The 19,701-nt window shown below is 48.1% G+C and overlaps 1 protein-coding gene across 1 annotated transcript in view; it reads right to left on the reverse strand.

Moving 5' to 3' along the window:
• TENT2 (terminal nucleotidyltransferase 2) overlaps positions 1-19,701 on the reverse strand; it is a 569,767-nt gene that overhangs the window by 54,955 nt on the left and 495,111 nt on the right. The window contains exon 12 of the mRNA XM_086960733.1: positions 18,243-18,334. Coding sequence (XP_086816859.1) covers positions 18,243-18,334 — 92 coding nt within the window. The remainder of the gene's footprint in view (positions 1-18,242; positions 18,335-19,701) is intronic.

Here is a 19,701-nt window from a genome sequence, read left to right on the forward strand (position 1 = left end):
CTTTAAGCAGGATACCATGAAAGAGGGTTGCTACAGTGCCAATGCCTTTAGGCTAGTGAGCTCCAATTCGGTTCTGAAGGGTTTTCAAGCTTTGTCTTGGAAATTAGTTACTCAGGCCCCATCCCGCATAACCGCTCCTACTCTCCTTGTTGAGATTAAAGCCAGAATAGCCGTTTTACATAAAGGATATACCTAATATTGTAATGTGTTCTCTTCACAGGACTTATTTAGTTTCTGGAGGTGGGTTGTCAAGCCCCCACCCTTCCCCCCAAAAAATAATTACCTATGAACATATGGACTGATTGTTTGGTAGTCTTCTGTATCAAGAGATATGCCCCATACTGCATCATCTCCACTGGATCCTCCTAACCACAATAACACCAACTGTCACTATGCTACCTAGCCTCCAAGGTCTCAATTGACAACCACCTGCAGGATCTGTAATAGCCAGGTCAGATGGCTCAAAAGGCCTCAGAAGACCAGACACTATTTCTTAAAGTTTTGAATTTCAGTACACCAGCTACACTAAAACAAGCAGTCACCAGGAAAACTCTTAGAGCACAGAACACACTGTTCTTGTGATTAAGGACATTGGCCTCACTCACCACCTAAATGAGGCATTTGAAAGCATTTTTGTTTCAGCATTCCTTTGCAATTCCTTAACAATATCCTATGAGAACTCTGCTACCAACACATTTCTGCTTGCCAATTACTTTTAATCCTTGTTTTAGACCTGTTAACTGCCAATATACATCAGGATAAAATTCAAACAGGTTTTCTGCTTTAATGCATATGTCTGTTGATAATAGAATCAGGTCTTTAATATTTGTTTGCAACTATGTAGTAAATTGTGGAAAGCAAAGTGAAGTAAGTTTTCAACTGCTATTATTTTAGCTGAAGTGATATCAGTCAAGATGTAGGGCTTGTTGCTTTTGCTTCACGCGACTGAACACCATCAGTGTATCCGCAGCCTGCTTTATAAATCCATGGAAGTGTGTAGTCTGCCGGTAAAATAGTGGTGTAAGATTCCTGTTTCCTATTACAGGGAAGATGTGGGTTCATATATCCAATACCAGGAAGGAAAATGCTACTTGCCAGTATGCATCTTTTCTTGCCATGTAGAGCTGTAGATTCATGAGCACAAAGAGTGAGAGTGGCATTATTGTAATGACAATACTCATAGGGTTTAATCCCCAAAACAATGAAAGAAGGAGATGACAGAAATAATGGGTTTTTTCTCTGGATGCTGTGGTGAATCCTTTTATTAATTAGTTTATACACAACAGCAAACGCGTTTCATCCTTGCAGGCTTCTTCAGGGCTTAACCCTGCTCATGACCTCTCACGGCAGCAGCTCAGCTACCAAGAATGAGCACAGATGTTTGCACTTTGTTTTTGTCTTCGAAGAAGTCTTTGTAGTCACAAGATAGGTGACTACTTCTTAGGGTCACAGTGTGCATGGGCATCAACTCCATCTTCAGATTGTTTTTCACCATAAAGGGTGATGATGGAGCTAGTAAGAAATATACAAGAGATGTCCATGTGTGATGTATCCAAGTAAGATAGTAATGCAACAGATAGAGGTATCCCGGGAGGCGGGTGGGTATATATGAATCTACAGCTCTACATGCCAAAAACAGTTGCATACTGGTAAGTAGCATTTTCCGTTCGAGGCATATGAGCTGTAGATCATATACTTGTGCATAGACTATACAGCAGTTATCTCCTCAGAGGTGGCTACCTGTATCTGTTGCAGTGATTTGAAAAAGTGTTCTTCATACAGCCTGGCCTATAAGGAATCTGCAGCTAGATATTGTCTCTACCAGATAATGTGTTACCAAAGGTAAGTAACTTGTTCATCTGCAGATTCCTTACCTTTGAATAGCTACCCAAGCCATACTTCCTGGTGGTGGGCTGCGGACAAATTACTAGACTAGAAAGTCCAGCAGAACCGAAAGGGCAAAATGCCTGTTCCTGTGGACCTGACTGTCCAGGAAGTAGCGTTTAGCAAACGTTTGCAGCGAAGTTCACGTTTCTACCAGCCAGATGTGAAATGGTTAGTTTCTGTACTGCCGGACCTTTTTTAGCTTCCACATTAACCATGAAGAGTGGGCTGTCCACCCAGAACTCTTTTGTGCAGTCAAAGTAGAACAAAAATGCTCTTTTTGGATCCAGACAATGGAGACGCTCCTTTTCCTTAGAGGGATGCGTAGGAGCAATCAAGCTGGGCAGTGTGAGCAACTGGTCCAGATGGAATGGGCTCGCCACTTTAGGAAGGAATGAGGCTTGGGTGCGATGCACCACCTTATCCGGGAATGTCATGAGATAAGTAGGCTTGGATGATAAAGTCTGCTGCTCAATCACCCTCCTGGCAGATGAAATAGCCACTAGGAATGCTGTTTTGATGGTGAGCAACTGGAGCGGACAATTATGTAGTGGCTCAAAGGGAGCACACATGAGGAAAGTGAGAACTAGGTTGAGATCCCACTAGTGCATAATGAAGGGCATAGGGGGAAACGTTTACAGTCCCTTTCAGGAACCTATTTACAACAGGGGATTAGAATAATGAGGGTTGGTCAGGCAGCCACAGGAGAGCAGAAAGATAACCCGTGAGTTTTTCCAGAGCAGAGCCCTGCTAGGCAAGGGTAAGAATAAAGAGAAGAATATCAGAAACAGAGGCAGAAAGAGGATCAATAGACCTTTCTGTACACATTTTTGCCAACAGCAGACGTATATCGACTTGGGGAGGGCCGCCTGGCCGCCAAGATAACCTTACAAACTTCGTGAGTAAGGTCAAAAGCTATCAACAGTTGTCGCCAAATCTCCACAAAAATAGGCGGACAGTTGACAGGTTCGGGTGGAGGGCCCTCCCGTGCTGCTGCGACAGAAGAGCCTCCCGAAGGGGCAACCTAATCAGAGGATCGCTGCTCATTTTAAGAAGCTCAGGATACCAGACTCCCTGTGCCTAGTCCGGAGCCACAAGAATGGCTTGGGCCCGGTCATACTTGATCTTCTTGAGAACTTTCTGCAGAAGTGGTAGGGGCAGAAAGGTGTACAGGAGGCCTGAGCTTGTCTTGCGACGCAACATGTCCCCAAGCGATAGCCGCCTTGGAAACGCCTTGGAAACTCCAAAGTGCAATACTCCTGACACGGCGCGTTCTCTTTGGAGACGAACAGATCTAACTAAGGCTCTCCCTACCGTTGAAAGAGACCTTGTGCCACCTTCAACTGGAAACCCCACTTGTGATCCGCTAGGCATCAAAGGCAGAGTTCATGCGGTCCTGTTCCAGCCATGTCCAGAGGCATAGGGCCTCCTGACAAAGGGTCCACGACCCCACACCCCCCTCTTTGTTACAGTTCACATGGTGGTTGTGTTGTCCGTGAACACGTGCACCAACTTCCTCTTGACAGAGGGAAGAAATGCTTTCAATGCTAGTCAGATCTCCAGAAGCTCCAACAAGTTGATGTGGAGCCCTAACTCCATAGGAGACCAGAGTCTTCTGATCTTCACCTCTCCCAGATGGCCACCCCATCCAGGAGTGACACATCCGTCACTACTGTGAGATCTGGTTAGGGAAGGGAGAAGGGTCTGCCTCTGACCTAATTGCGATGTGTTAGCCAACACTGTAGGTCTTTTGCAGTTCCCTACGATATCTGAACCATATCGGAGAGAGTCCGCTGATGCTGCGCCCACTGGAACTTCAGGTCACAGTGAGGAGCCCCCATACCCCAACTGGTGTGATTTACAAGTAGGACATAGAAGGCCATAAGTTCCAGCAGCATCAGAGTCATTCTCACTGAAATCCAGGATAGAGGCTGAAACATCGGTATCATAAGCTGAATATCCTGGACTTGCTCCTCAGGAGGATAAGCCTAAACCTGCATTTGTCCAGAACAGCTCTGATGAAAGGTAACGTCTGAGAAGGAGTCAGGTGCGACTTCTGCATGTTGATAGTGAACCTCAGCAAATGCAGGAGGTCCGCCGTAGTCTGGCGGTGGGAGACACCTTCAACAGCCAGTCGTTGAGGTAGGGGGAGACTGGAACCCCTAGCCTGAGCAGATGAGCTGCAACCACCCCCATCACCTTAGTGAACACTACCTGGGGTACTGGTAAGGCCAAAGGGGAGCACAGCAAACTGAAAATAATTGCGGCCCATCAGTGAACCGCAGGCAATGCCAGTGGGCAGACAGGATGGGAATGTGGAAGTATGCGTCCTGCAAGTCCAACACTACCATCCAGTCTCAATGTTTTAGAACACACCGGTCCTGAGCACCTTGAATTTCTACTTCTTGAGGAAGAAATTGGGAGAATGCAGGTCGAGGTTAGGAAGAAGGCCTCCGTCCCTTTTGGGCACCAGAAAGTAGCGGGAACAGTAACCACAACTTACTTCTGGCACCAGCACTCGCTCTATGGCTCCTTTGGCCAAAACAGCCGTCACTTCCGGTCAGAGAACAGATAGGTGGTCCTCCGTCAGCTTGTCATAAGTAGGTGGCATGGAGGGAGGAGTATCCTCAAAGGGGAGGGAGTAGCCCCTTCGGACAATCTGTGAAATCCACCTGTCTGATGGTATAGACAGCCAGTGGGGCAGGTGATGGCGTATTCTGCGGGCCACTGGGTGCCCATGATGAAAAGCAGGCAGACTAGGAGGGTTTGGAGGCTGCAGGGGCGTTTGATGGACTTCCCTGGCAGCTGGCCACCTGACCCACAGGGCCAGTAGAAACAGCATTCACGGCTACGCAGAGGCCGAAAAGTTTGGCACTGCAGTGGCAGGGCAGGTAAAGATGCGGTTGCATGCCCCTTCCGTGGACATGAAAGGAGGCAAAAGGCAGATTGACAGTGACAAGGGACCATATAAAGCCCTCGAGGGCCTGGCTGTAGCCCTGTGGTCCTTAAAGCATTCCAGCACCGAATCTGTTTCGTCTCCAAAGTCACAGGAGTCAAAGGGCATGTCCATGAGTGAGGACTGAAGGAAGAGTTACTTACCTTTGGTAATGATATATCTGGTAGAGACACAGTCTAGCCGCAGATTCCTTAACTTGGAATATCCTCCCAGGCGTCGGACTGGATCCGGAAATTCTTTTTCCCAGCAATACCTCTGCGCGCCGGGAGACGGCGTTGCCCGGCTCCGACCGGACGTCGTCCACGGAAGTGACGTTAGTGGAGCCATATACGCCCCTCCCAGTGTGCGGACATCGGTTTTACTACAGGAAACTTTTCCGCACCACAATGCGGAGCCATGAAAAAAACTGTGATAGCATAGGAACAGTGTGTGGTAAATAAAAAAAAATAATAATAAAAAAAAAAAAAAGTGTACATATTTTATAATGATAATCCAAAGTAAGTTGAAAAAGCACCCAGTGCCAGGAAGGACTGGTGGAAGCTGCAAGCAAGGGCCTAACAAAGCGCCAAGGTGCGCCTTATGCTGTGGGGCTAACAGCTGCGGCACAAAGGATAGAACAAGGCAGACATAGATTATCACCACGGGAGGGAAGGTAAAAGGATTACAATATTGAAAGAACATGTTGCCAAACAAGTGATTAGAAGTGAACGACCACCAGAAGTTCACTGCCCACACCCTCCTGTGATGGAGGAACTGAAGTACCAAAGAGAACCCAACCCAACCGACTGCCATAGAAAGAAGGAGGCGGGGGCGGTGGGTGGGAGGGAAGTAAAAACAAAATAACTCCACGCGTGAAGAACACAGGTGGATCAACATGAGAAGGCAGTGATAAGTATAGACTTAAGCCACCTAAAAAAACGTGGACGGAGTGAAGAGCCAAATGGCTCGTATGCCGAAGAAAACACCCTGCACCAACAGAAGATGCGAGAATGCGCCACCAACCAACACTAGGATAGAGAAGAGGCCTAAGACCCCCACGCAGAACAACACACCCTACCCCAGAATACGGTGCAAGAGCACACCTCCGGAAGACCAAGGCCACCAGAAAGAGGGAGGCCAGGTGGAAAGACACCATATGAAAATGTCTTCGCAGAGTGGGGAGGATGGGCGGGCGTTAAGGAATTTGCAGCTAGACTGTGTTTCTACCAGATATATTGTTACCAAAGGTAAGTAACTCTTCCATCTGACAGAGCCATATAGCCGCAGATTCCTTAACTTAGAATAGATCCAAAGCCATACCCCATAGGAGGAGGGTCTGCGAAACAACCACCAAGTTCCAGGAGAATATATTCGTCAAGAGGCTGATGAAAAAACGGCGGAAACAGCAATTCCAGGACCGCAGGCATCAGACCCATGACCCACCTTAAGGAGCATGAACCAAGCATTGTAAAGACAACAAATCCGACGAGGGACGGTGTGAGGACTCTCTCACCCAGACAGACAAAAGGAAAACAGAACAAGAAAGTTCTGTGCCAACATAAGAAACAATGCAGCGAGACCTTCAAAGAAGGATCCAGGCATCAGTCTCTATAACCCAAGAGGAACGAAGTACCAAGTGTCATGACAACGGTAGAGCATACTGCTTGAACACACACTACAGTGGAAGCCACAAGAAACAGGGGACACTGTCCCCAGTAGATATGGCAAAACGTGCACAGCGAGGTTGAGGTTGTAGGAACACGCCATGATGACAAAACCCCCTATGGAGGCAGGGATGTATTACGGACCAACCATAGACAACTAATGGTAACCCTTGGAGAGAAACCAATCCTATGGATCTCACCAGAAGAGGAATCCTACAACAGTAGGAAGAGTCAGCTTACGCCAAATGTTCCTGGGCAAGGTTGCAACACGATTGCCAACAAATACTCCACATAGGGTAAGGCACAAGCCTACAAAAGAAGGCCCCTCTTGAGACAAGTTGGTAGGCATAGGCTCAAAAGAAAGGTAAGGAGTAGTTTCTTACCTGTAACTCCAGTTCTGTAGTAGGGGTATCTCTGTTATAGTCATAATCTAGTGAATAGCCCCGCTCATGTGCGGGGACCCCAGAGCAATCAAAAATAATCTCTTAAACTGTCTTCATTGCAATCCTGCATAGGCACTTAAAGAGAATTAAAGACAAATAATGCAGCCTATACTTAAAAGATTACACTGTCCAGTACTTCAACTAGAAATGCAAAGGATATTCCTGTCCAGGCTGATGAAGGAACCTTTCGAGCCCATTCATAAGGCCTTGCTGCAGCACCTGTCATGGAAGGCGGCGTTCCTCGTGACCATCACATCAGCCCGCAGGGTCAGTGAAATTCAGGCATTGTGTTGCCAGGAACCTTATACTGTTTTTCATGCTGCTACGGTTGTGATGCGTACTCACCCTACGTTCCTTCCTAAGGTGGTTTCTGATTTTTATGTAAACCAGACTATAACTTTACCTATGTTCTTTCAGAATCCTTCCACTCCAGCGGAAAGGTCTCCTCATTCCCTGGATTTCAGAAGGGTGTTGAAATTCTATCTGGATAAGACCAAGGATTCGTGGTTCAGACCAATTTTTTATCAATTATGGGTCGGTCAGGACTGGTCTTGCTACCTCTAAACAGTCCATCTCTAGGTGGATTGTGTCCTGTATCCAGTTGTGTTATCAAAAGGCTAATAAGACCTTAGGGGTAAGCCGAAGGCTCATTCCACCAGGGGCAAAGCAGCTACAACAGCTTTGCTCCGTAATGTTCTCATTGCAGACAACTGCAGGACCGCCACGTGGAAGTCGGTCCATACCTTTGAGAAGCATTACTGTCTGGAATCTGATGCCAGAGCTGATGCTCAAGTTGGGCAGGCTTCTTTACGAAATCTGTTTGCACAGTAGTGGTGTTGTCATTTTCCGCCACCGCCGGTTTGGTTGTGGGGATGGGCTTGCCATTCTATTCACTAGATTAGGACTATACACAGAGATCCCCTACTACAGAAGTAGTAGTTTCTTATCTGTAACTAGTTCTGTAGTAGGGTAATCTCTGTTATAGTCATAAGCGCCCGCCCTCCTCCCCGGTGGAGAAAATAATAATTTACTGAATGCTACAGGTCTAGCTTTATACACCTCCAAAAAGAACTGAAAGTGGAGGGAAGTGCTGTGCATTCTGGGATACCGAAAGTTCTGGAAAGTTTCTTAAAGGCACGGTATCCCTTTTTAAGCCACATAATGGCAGCCTATGGGGGGCTTGTCTGTCCATCCCTTCCTCCCTATGATTCCAAGGATTTTGTGAAGGGGGAAGTTTCTCTATGGGTGAAACTTGGCAGACTGTGTTGAAAATGATGTTAGTGGAATATCCTTTGCATTTCTAGTTGAAGTACTGGACAGTGTAGCCTTTTAAGTATAGGCTGCATTATTTGTCTTTAATTCTCTCTTAAGTGTCTATGCAGGATTGAAAATGAAGACCGCTTAAGAGATTATTTTTGATTGCTCCGGGGTTCCCGCACATGAGCGGGACTATTCACTAGATTATGACTATACACAGAGATCCCCTACTACAGAAAGACAGCTTAGCCAGCTGTACCAGAATGGTATATTTTTAAGCCGCTCCTGAACATGCTCTGGCGGTGTATGGCAACGTACCTGGCCATAGTACGACCCACAGTGTCTGTGGTGTCCATGGCAGACCGAACTGAAAAGTGCGCCACATCATGGCCATCACTGATTAGGCGGGCCAGATCGGAACGAGAGATCCCCGGCAAGGAGGGGAGGAGCAGGTCAACAGCGTCCCAAAGGGGAAATGTAGCCTGAGCAAATACACACAACGTGTTGAGGAACGGAGTCCTGAGCTAGCGGATGCAAACACATTGCGGCCATATGACTCCAACCACCGAGACTCCCGAGTGGGAGGATGCAACAGAACAGGAGTGACAGAGAGAACTGCCAGAAGCGCAAGTCCTCCAGCTCCAGGATGGAGGGTCAAACAGACGGGGTCAGTGGGAGCCGGCCACATGTGCTACAGCACGATCCATGCCCCCCCCCCCCCCCCCCCCGAGGAGTGCCGTGCCCACGTTCCGAGAAGGATGTCAAACAATGACTCCGCAAAAAGTAACAATGGTTCCATGTTCCCCGCACCCTGGCGGAGAATAGCCAGCAAGGCTCCGAAGGACTAGAGACTGAGGGCAGCTCCATCCTTAAAATGTCTGCAACCCTGCAAACAGCCCTACGAACGTCCACTAGCCTCCGTAGCACCGCGAAGCGGTTGAAAGCAAGTCATCAGCAGGTGATGGACGCTAGCTAAACCGGCCACTTATTAGAGGTTCAGCAGCAGGATGAGTAGGCCAGTTCTCCATTGGCACCTGATCTTGAGAGCAGGGAAATGACTCAGGGGGTGGTGAACCCACCGGGACCACATCCTCCACTACTAAGGCTGGAGACTGTACTGACGTCGATCAGTTGAGGAGACGTCAAACCGGCATCGGAGGGCCTAGACTGGCGAGTTGGAGCAAGCATCGGTGACCTCCGAAGAGGCCTCGACTCCGCAAGTCGAGCCGGCGACATTAGAAGAGGCCTCGAGAGGTCTCGATCCTTCGAGTCGAGCTGGTGTCAGTGACCTCCGAAAAGGCCTCAACAGCTCAGAGTTGGAGCAGCGTAGAATCAACATTTCCCGAGGCGGAAACCTGCAGGAGAGTACGTCGAAGCGGTGTTGTGCACCGCGTCGCAGCCACCTCCAGCGATGCCACAGGGATCCTCGGAAGGCTGTGCGACAGCGCTATGGGCCGTGACCAGACGCTGCGGCGACTCTGGTGTCAGAGTCAGGGCACTCAGTTGGAGCAGAAGAAAAACCCGCCGGCGGTGTCCCAACCTGAGCCCCTACCCCCCATGGGGCCCAGAGGTGCACAAGGGAGAGGGGGCATATGCTTACCTGCGGCGACTCTAGTGTCAGAGTCAGGGTACGCGTTGGAGCCGAGGGTAAATCCGTCGGCTGTGTCCCAACTGGAGTCTTTACCCCCCCTGAGTGGGGCCCGGAGGCGCGCTAGGGAGAGGGGCAATGCTTACCTGAGGTAGGCAAATGTCGTTGATGATGCCAGAACTAGCCCCGCCACGTAGACGACTCCGCTGGAGGAGACCTGCTTTGCGAGGGGTCTGTTTGGGACAGCAGCTTCATGCGGCAAACATCGCACTCCACTCCGTAGGAGTGACTTACACATAATAAATGTAGTTGGCGGGCTTTGTACACAGGGTGTGTGCAATGTCGTGTTTTCACATATCCTGCAATGGCAGTCTGCATGTAGTGTTTGTGGGGTCCGTTTGGTTGGCATAATATATGCTGCAGCCCATACAGGCTTCGAAAAATCTACTCGCTCACTCGTAATTGCGAGTCAGATTTTATCAGGTTGAGCTATTTCTAGCACTGATTGGTCCGTTCTGGAGTGAATATAATCTGGAAAGGAACAGGCGTTCTGTTCATTCAGAAAGTGAATGAGCAATATAGATGCCTTTAAAGCTTGTTTTTATCTTGACAGGTTTGCGGTCTGTTCAAGGAAAGAGGTCAAGTGTCAGTTTGTCTTTTTACTAATTGCTCCTTGGAAAATTGAGTTTCTTTTTCTTTTTCTTACGACAGTTAGAGGTTTTTGTCACGTAAGCTGTCTGATAATCATTGTGAATCACAAGGCTGCAACATGTCAGTTTTCTCCTAACACAACATTTAAATAGCTTGTATATGAATAGTACTAATATTTTAAAATATATCCGGAATTACGAAAGCACATAAAAAAGAAATTGTAACTGAAGTGTGATGCAAACAAAGATTTAAAAAGGAGAAAAACACTTTACTTGGTGATGTGCAAATTACAAATATTTACAGAAATTTGACTTCCAAACATAATTGTTGGTACTCTATATAATTTTATCAGTAAAACCACACATCAGTGGGAAATGTTGTGGCCATTTTAATGTAAAATTTTGTGATTGCAATTGAATGACAGTGTGCTACCATTTCATGCTTTAGTTCTGTATTTATAAAAAATTATTTGAGAAACATACCTACCCCCGATGATAATGTTGTTAATGAACTAAGAGGCACGTCAGGGGTCATGTGCATCCTATCTGTGGCTAGATTTGTATTACATATGGAGCAAAGGTTTAGCCTATTAAATCAAACAAAAGAGTTTTTTGTACTGCAGACTTGCCGATCTTGCATATCTGAAGGTGTTCTCATATGCGATAATGAAGAAAATGGCGGTTCAAGGAATTAAAATATTTGGATCACATCATTGAAAATCGTTTATGGGTCCAGAGCATTCCAATTAGGTCAAGCAGATTACTTCAGTCACTAGACCTGCAGGTCTAGTAAATTCGTAGTTTTTTCGAGCTTTCATAGAACCCATCTTTAGTACCCTTCCCCTGGATTCCAGAGGTACCATTTAGCATGGACTTACAAGGGTGCTAAAATCCTTACCAATTGGGTTACAATTTTACATGAGTTTGTTATAGCGAAAGAACACTAGCACTGGAGCCTGGTAGGCAGACTTCAGTGCACGGTCAGTCGAAAAACCAGCATCCAGTAATTGGGGGACATCGGCAAAGATGTCCAGCTTCCTACACTCATGTGCTGGGCTTGGACCAAATCCCAAGGAGGATGTCAGTAAGTGCCTCATTGGAAGGGAGAAGGGGTTCTGATGGGGACACTCCCAGCCGAAGCACTTCCGTCAACACATTAGTCTTGACTGCCACAGAGGGCAAGCTAAGGTATGGGACCTCAGCCGCCCTCCGCATCACCATTGAAAATGAAGCTCCCTACTACGTAGCCATGGTAGGAGGAGAAAACATGTCAGTATCTGGGGAAGTATCCAGTCCACTGGCTTCACCCTGATCCATACACCAGTCCATTTGTTCCAAATAAGGCAGGTATTCTTCCGGGTCCAGCAACCTCTCCCAATCCAAACAATCTAGCCCATAAGAATGTTGAGGTGGTGCAATGGTGGTGGTGTTGAGGGGAAGGCTGAGGTGGTGCAACGAATGCCAATCTAGATCCATCTGTGGATACTTGGAGCCAGAGATTGGTGTCAGAGCCGCCAGCGTGGATCTAGTAGGGGCTCCTATCCAACCCGCGGGCCAGTAGGAGCACCGGAGGGAACGGACCGCCCAAAGATTAGGTGCGTGGCCTCATAAAACCCTCTCAATTGGTTGAGGGTCGCTCCAGCTCCCGGAAATGCTAAGAGGCCTGAAGCCGATCCAGGAGCTGGTTCAAACACTGAGCCAGGCCTTGAGTGGTGATGCTCCTTCGTCTCACTGACCCGAGCTTAAGTCAAAGCACGCATCAACTTGTTGTTCTTCTTTTGGGACTTGGACTCGCCCATGTGGCTTGACGACTTTTGAGTGGGACGACGATCTCGGGCTCCATGACCACTCCCATGATGACATAAGCTTGAGGAAACGCTCCTTTAAGGTCTTCGGAAGCATGGTGCGGCAGTTGGAGAAGACCTTCGGCTTGTGATCCTGCTCGAGGCACTAGAGGCATAAATGGTGTGAGTCGGTCACTGACATCTGTCAGTGGCATACGCCGCAGTGCTTGAAGCAGGCCTTCTTGGATGACATACCTGGCACACGAGGAGGTAAACCTCAAAAAAGACTTTGAATAAACGTAAAAAAAAAAAAAAGAATAAAAAAATGACTAAGGGGTACCTCTTTCCAGATCTGCTCTGGCTGGTGCAGAAAGAAAGGAACAGACAACAGCATGCCTGGGTGGTGGCTATATAAGCACCACGAACATAACTTCCGGCACAGACGATGTCATGTGGAGATGAACAGCACCGCCTACCGAAGCGCGGGGCACTGCTCACGAAAAATGGACTAATCCAGTCTGACTGACACTGGGGATCATTTTAAGGTAAGGAACTTGCGGCTAGAAGTCTGTATCAGATTTACACCCTCCTCCAACTTCCTATGTATCTAAGAACTCATATGTGCCTTATCCAGTGCAAAAGCCAAGTTTTTCAACATAGGTCTTACAGCTGTGTCAGACTGAGAGTGTTAGTTTAAACTATCACTTGTCTCTTATCTCCAGTGTTTCCCAAACTGTGGGTTGCGACCCACTGGCGGGTCGCAAACCGATATTTTGTGAGTCACCAAAGTTCAGGCAATAAAGAACAAGCTACTTATCTTTGGTACCAATATATTTGTAAGAGTCATATATTAGTTATGGATTCCTCACCTTAGAATTACCCCCAGGCGCCAGACTGGATCCAGAGAATTTTTCTTTAGCAGTACCCCTGCGCGTCGGTCGACTCAGTGTTCGTCGTTATCGCCGGAATGACGTTGCAGTATCTACTTAGACGACGCTCCTGCACACGGACGTCAGTTCTTTACACTTCATTCCACGCCAGAAGCGCAGAGTCATGCAAGACACTGACCACTGTTGCACAAAACTAGGGCTCTGAAAGGGAGTCTCCTACCCTAGAAGTCAGTTCGCAGAATGGGGAGGATCGGTGAGGCGGTGTCGAATCCATAAATAATATAGGTCTCTTACAGATATATTGTTACAGAAGGTAAGTAACTTGTTCATCTGAAAGACTATTAGTTATGGATTCGCCACCTTAGAATAGATACCCCAGCAATACAAAACCCAGATGGGTCTGCGAACTAAGTTCATTTCTCCAGGACTTTCTGGTGTGAACGGCCAAAAAAGCAGTCTCTCCGGACTTGGCTGTCCAGGCAGTAATGTTTGGTGAACATGTGTAATGAAGCCCACATGGCTGCCTGGCAGATTTCATGAAGAGGGACACCACGTCCCAAGCAGTAGTGGCTGCCGTCGCCCTGATGGATTGGGCCCGCAGGCCCACTGGAGGTTGCTTCTTCGCTAAGGAACAGCAGATTTCGATGCAAAGAACGACTCATCGTGAGATGGTCTGCTTTTGCACGATCCGGCCTTTCTTGGCGCCCACATAGCCAACAAAGAGCTGACGATCCACTCTGAAATGTTTTGGGCTATTCAGATAGAATGAAAGCGCACGTTTTGGATCCAGATGGTGGTGCCTCTCCTCCTCTTTAGAAGAAAGCGGGGCAGGAAGAAGTTGGACAAAGTGATGATCTGTCCTAAATGGAAGGAAGTAACCACTTTGGGAAGGAAAGAAGGCCTAGTGGGAAGGACAACCTTGTCCGGATGAACAGCCAGGAAAGGAGGTTTGGAAGAAAGAGCTTGAAGCTCACTCACCCTGCGAGCAGGTGATGGCAACCAAAAAAGGCAGTTTTGAGTGTGCAGTTTTGAGTGTCAAAGGACAGTTATGTAGCGGCTCAAAAGGATCGTGCGTAAGATAGGTCAGAACCAGTTTCACGTCTCACTGGGGCATTACGAAAGGGATAGGAGGAAATAAGTGAGTAATGCCCTTAAGGAAACGATTTACAATAGGGGACTTGAAAAGAGAAGGTTGATCTGGAAGGCGAAGAAAGGACGTAATGGGCGTAAGATAGCCCTTGAGAGTGCCCAGAGCACTGCTGGTCTAATAAAAGAATTAAGAGGAGATCCTCTGAAAGGGGGCAGAAAGTGGATCCACAGCCTTTGCTGCGCACCATGCCACAAATTTGTTCCATCTACAGGCATATACCGTTTTGTTGGAGGGACGCCTGGCTGCCAAGATAATGTTACAGATTTCAGGAGGAAGGTCGAAAGCTGTCAACTGTCGCCACTATCTCCACGCAAGGAGGTGAAGGCCCGTCACCTGCTGCTGCGTCAGGAGGTCCTCTCGAAGAGGCAGTCTGATCGGAGAATCGATGGCCCTGTGTAAGAGCTCGAGATACCAGACTCTTTGTGCTCAGTCCGGAGCCACAAGAATGGCTTAGTCCCGGTCGCGCTTCAGCACTTTGGGTAGAAGTGGTATAGGCGGAAAGGCGTATAGAAGACTGCAACTCCACTTGTGATGAAAGGCGTGAACACCCGAGGGGCGCTGGTAAGGCCAAAGGGGGGCATGGTAAACAGAAAGTGCTCGTGGCCTACAGTGAACCGTAGGGGAACGTCTGTGGGCCGGCAGGACAGGGATGTGAAAAAAAGCATCCTGCAAGTACAACGCTACCATCCAGTCTCCAGGGTCTAGGGCAGACAGGACCTGAGCCAGTCAACATTTTGCACTTCTCCTTCCGGAGGAAGCGGTTGACGTTACTGAGATCCAAGATAGGACGCAGGCCCTTGTCCTTCTTGGGCACCAGAAAGTAGTGGGAATAACAACCACGACCTACTTCTGGGGCAGGAACTCACTTGATGGCTCATTTGGCCAAGAGGGCCGTCAGTTCCTGGCGGAGAAGGGCCAAGTGATCCTCCGACATGCAATGGAATTGGATGGAGGGATAGTCACAAAGGGGAGGGAGTAGCCCCTTTGGGCTATCTGCAAAACCCACCTGTCCGATGTGATGTTGAGCCAGTGGGGGAGGTGATGGCGAATCCTGCCACCCACTGGTGAATAGTGGGCCTGAAAGGTTGGACTAAGCTGGCTTGGAGGCTGCTGCAGAGGGGGAGTTGGTGGATTTGCCCGCCCACTGGCTCCCAGAACCACAACAGTGGGTCCCACATCCATGGCCGCGCAGAGGCTGGACAGCTTGTGCAGGGCTGTGCGAAACGTGGCGTGGCACCCCTTCCGTAGCCACGAAATGGGCGAAAACCAGACTGCGCGGGCCGAGAGGTAGAAGCGAGGCCCAAGGACCTGGCCGTAGCTCTGGAGTCCTTAAAGCGCTCGAGCACAATGTCTGCTTTGTCGCCAAACAAGCGACGGCCGTAGCTCTGGAGTCCTTAAAGCGCTCGAGTGCATCGTCTGCTTTGTCGCCAAACAAGCGACGGCCATTAAACGGAATGTCCAAAAGTGTAGCTTGGACATCACCCAAAAAGCCAGTGGACCTTAGCCAGGCGTAGCGTCTCGGGGCTACCGATGTTGAAACCGTCCTGCCCAGCGAGTCGGCGGTGTCCACTCAACATCATATGGCGAACTTGGCTGCATCTCTCCCGTTGGCAACTGCACGAGAGAACGACCTGGGCCTCCTCCGGGGTCTGTGGCAGCACCTGCGCAACTGTGTCCCACACAAAACGGGAGTAAAGGCCCAAGAGACATGTGGTGTTCACCGACTGCAGTCCTAAGCTGGAGGAAGAAAACATTTTCTTCTGAAGATGGTCCAGCTTCTTGGATTCCCTATCAGGTGGAGAGTTAGGGAATGCGCCCTTGGAAGTTGAGGCTTAGTCTACCAAGCTCTCGGGGGTGGGTGTTGGGAGAGGAAAATGGGGTCACCCGGGGCTGGGTGGTCGCGTCGGGCAATCATCCTATCCATAGGGGCCACTGTGTTGGGCTTGGACCAAGTGCCCAAAAGGATGTCCATGAGGGCCTCATTGAATGGCAGTAGGTGCTCTGCCGGTTGAAGCACCTCTGTCAGGAGGTTAGTCCTGACCGTCAACGCAAAAAGCTCAAACTTTAAGGCCTCAGCAGCCCTATGCAACACCACTGCGTATGATGCACCCTCCTTCGTAGCCCCGGTAGGGGGAGATAGCATGCCAAGGACTGGAGAGGTGTCCAGACCACTAGTCTCACCCAGCTCCTCTATCCAGCCCTGTTCTTCTAACTGGTCTGGTAGAGGGTCCACAGACCCTCCTCCTCCTCACCCTCCACTGGTAGATGCCCAGGGCGATAGGGGACACCAGGGGAGAACAGGAGTACAAAATTACTAGTCGGCGCCGGCGTCGGTCCGGCCCCGTGTCCACATCGAGTGGGCGACTAGGGTAGATATCGGTTGGGAACACAACTAGCGTCAGAGGGAGCGGAGGTGTGGCCAATGGATTCAGCACAAAAGGAGGTGTTGCTAGGTCGACCAGCACCGATCCCGATCCAGGCCTGGATCCCTGGTGGCCCTCCGCGCAGGAGGCAAAGCCACCAGCACCGAAGGCCTAGAACTCACAGCTGAGTCCGCTGGACCTGAAGGCGCGTCGGCAGAGTTGGGCTGCCTAAAGATAGAGTGGAGGGCTTTGTAAAAGTTGGGCAGGGGTCGTTCCGGCTCCCAGGAAGGGAGGGAAGGCCGGAGTCGAACCAACAGGCTCTGCCGGCAGAGGCAGGCGACTACCTTCTGCATCCCGCGTCGTGTTGGCGGACGGACAGGGAGATAGCAAAGAGCGACAGTGCTTCTTCGCCTTCTTCTTGTGCTTCGACTTAACCGAAGACTTCGACGAGGAGTGGTGATGATGGCTCTGCGTCTGGTCCCACGACCTCCCTCTAGACCGGGACATCGAGCGGCACTGAGATGACTGCCAGGTCTCCAGAAGCTTTCGGGACCGCTCCCGCTAAGACTTTGGGACCGCTCCTGCTAAGACTTCTGTACCATGGCCCGGCAGTCGGAGCACGACTTCGGGGCATGGTCACGCTCCTGGCACCAGAGGCACACAAGATGAGGGTCCAACACCGACATCAGCTTGAGGCAGGAGCTACAAGGCTTGAAGCTGGTCCACCAAACGACTTGGAAAGATGTAAATAAAAAAAATAAAAAAAGCACAAAAATGTCAAAAATTGACCCTAGGTACTGCTCTCTCCGGATCTGTGCTGGCTAGCGCGGAAAAAGAGAGAACTGACTTTAGCGCGCTAGGCCGGCGTCTAAGCAGATACCGTGACTTCATTCCAGCGATCACAACTACAAATGGCGAACGCGGAGACAACTGACGCCACCTACCGACGAGCATGGGGTATTGCTGAAGAAAAATTCTGATCCAGTCCGACGCCTGGGGATAGTTCTAAGGTGAGGAATCCATAACTAGTAGTCTCTTTCAGATTACAGATGCATTTAAATTTTGTATTTATCGTGTCACATTTGCTGTGCTTCAAAGGCAGAGGTCCAATGTCAGGCTATGTCTTCTGCTTATTTTTTAATACGGAGACTGGTGTTTACGAATTCCTTGCACTTTGTAGTCGTAGAAAGAAAAATAAACTGAATTATGTGACAATTCTGCTGGGGTACATGAAGTGTAAAAGTAAATCTGGCAGATGTCATTTTTTTCCTAACAGAACAAAATGTAAATATCTGTAAATAAACTGTACAAATTCAGCAGTTCGGAAAGCAAAATGAAGCACTTTTTTGTACTTCTGAAGTGTGAAGGAAACATAGATTTTAGTAAGATGAGAACAGACATTGTACTTGGTGATGCACAATTAACAAATATTCACTGAAACTCGATTTCCATACCATCATTTGCCTGCCATATAGTTTTATCTATCTCAAGATGAACTATACCATTTTCCTTCGATGTTCAGCATTTTCTTTAGCATTAAATAATGGTTGTAAAAACAAGTACATGGTTTAATGAAAACATAACCAACTCGGTAAATTGGAGAGTGAAGCATTAAAAGTGCCTTGCCAACTTACCCTCGACACAAATAAATTTATTTCGCCATTCCACTCGATCTGGTCTTGGTAGTACTTTGGCTTCACGAACTGAAATCATGTGTTTGTTCCAGCTAAAAGTAACAGTTTATTTTAATCAAACCATCACTTTATTAAAATAAAGCACATTTAATAATTATTTTATTTCTTAATTTCATTTAATACGTTCATATATTAGTAACTTCAACATACTAGTTCTCAAAATACCTAAGGTTTTTTGTCCTCAATTATGTTTCGTTTTAATCTATCCCCGTTTCAGTCTTCTAAGTGCAGTTCTTAGACGTGCAGTTGAGCAAGAAACAGCCAAAACCCCTTCAGATTAGCTTTTCTTGTCAGAATGGGATGTGAAATCCTATGCATTTAGTATTTTGAGTTTCAGAGAGAAGGTACTTACTTTAAAGGACAGAAAGCACCAACCATCAGAGCACGTGTGCCAATACCACCATATTTTCTCTTTGTCCTGAGAATCGCCTGCAATTTTACCTTTTTGGCAACAACTTGGGTAGAGATGTTGGGCAATTTGAAGAGTTGAGAGTTAAGGCGGCCACTGATGTAGAGGAAGCCCCCCCCCAGACTGCAGAACTTGTGCTTGTGGTGGTGTGCACTGAGATTGGGGAGACCCTCCACTGGTTTTCTTGGCATGTATTCCTATGGTTATATCTACAATATCCCTTTGCACAAGCCTTGGGTGATGAAAGCATTCTGGTATTCAAGTATTTGAACACGGGGTCAATGCTTAAGTCCAGTTGCAGGGGATGTGTTTTTTTTTTTTATAAGTGGAAAAGATTGTTATGGGTATGGGTTTTATAATACTAATCGTGAACATCAAAACTCCCAGGAGGCAGCTTGAATTTGCAATAAGTGCACCAGTCATGAGGCTACCCTGGACTACTCACAAACATCATTACAGTGGTACCAAGGGGGTTTGGACTTGTCAAAGGAAAATAATTAAAGTTTCATGACAGAGGCAGCCCTGAACGTAGTACATAAACCACTGACCTGGAAACAAGCCAAAGATTGAATTTTTGGAACGAGGTGGGGGTGCCCTTCATAGAAGCCTCTTGTAGAAGGGAAACTAAAATTCAAGCAAGGTAAATGGGTTGTCAAACAGCAAAGGATGCATAGATTCACACTGGCCGTGGGTTGCTGTCCCAACTACTCAGACTTGACCATGCAATACGGTTCTTCGCTCCAACTCAAGATAATTGAATGGATTTAAAACATACCTGCATTTATCATACTTCCAGAAATGTGCTGCTGGGGGCACCTAGTTTCCTCTTCCCTGTGATGATCCTGCTAAGGCCCTTCTGGCATATCGTGTTAGCTCAAGGAGTACAGTTGTAGAGGAAAATATTCTAGAAGGAAATGTTACTTACGTGTAATCCTGGTTCTGTGTTGTAGAAATCCCCACTTAAGTCATAAACAGAATATTCGTGCCAAT

Source organism: Lissotriton vulgaris, chromosome 3_1, assembly GCF_964263255.1.
Source record: "Lissotriton vulgaris chromosome 3_1, aLisVul1.2, whole genome shotgun sequence".
Taxonomy (NCBI): Eukaryota; Metazoa; Chordata; class Amphibia; order Caudata; family Salamandridae; genus Lissotriton; species Lissotriton vulgaris.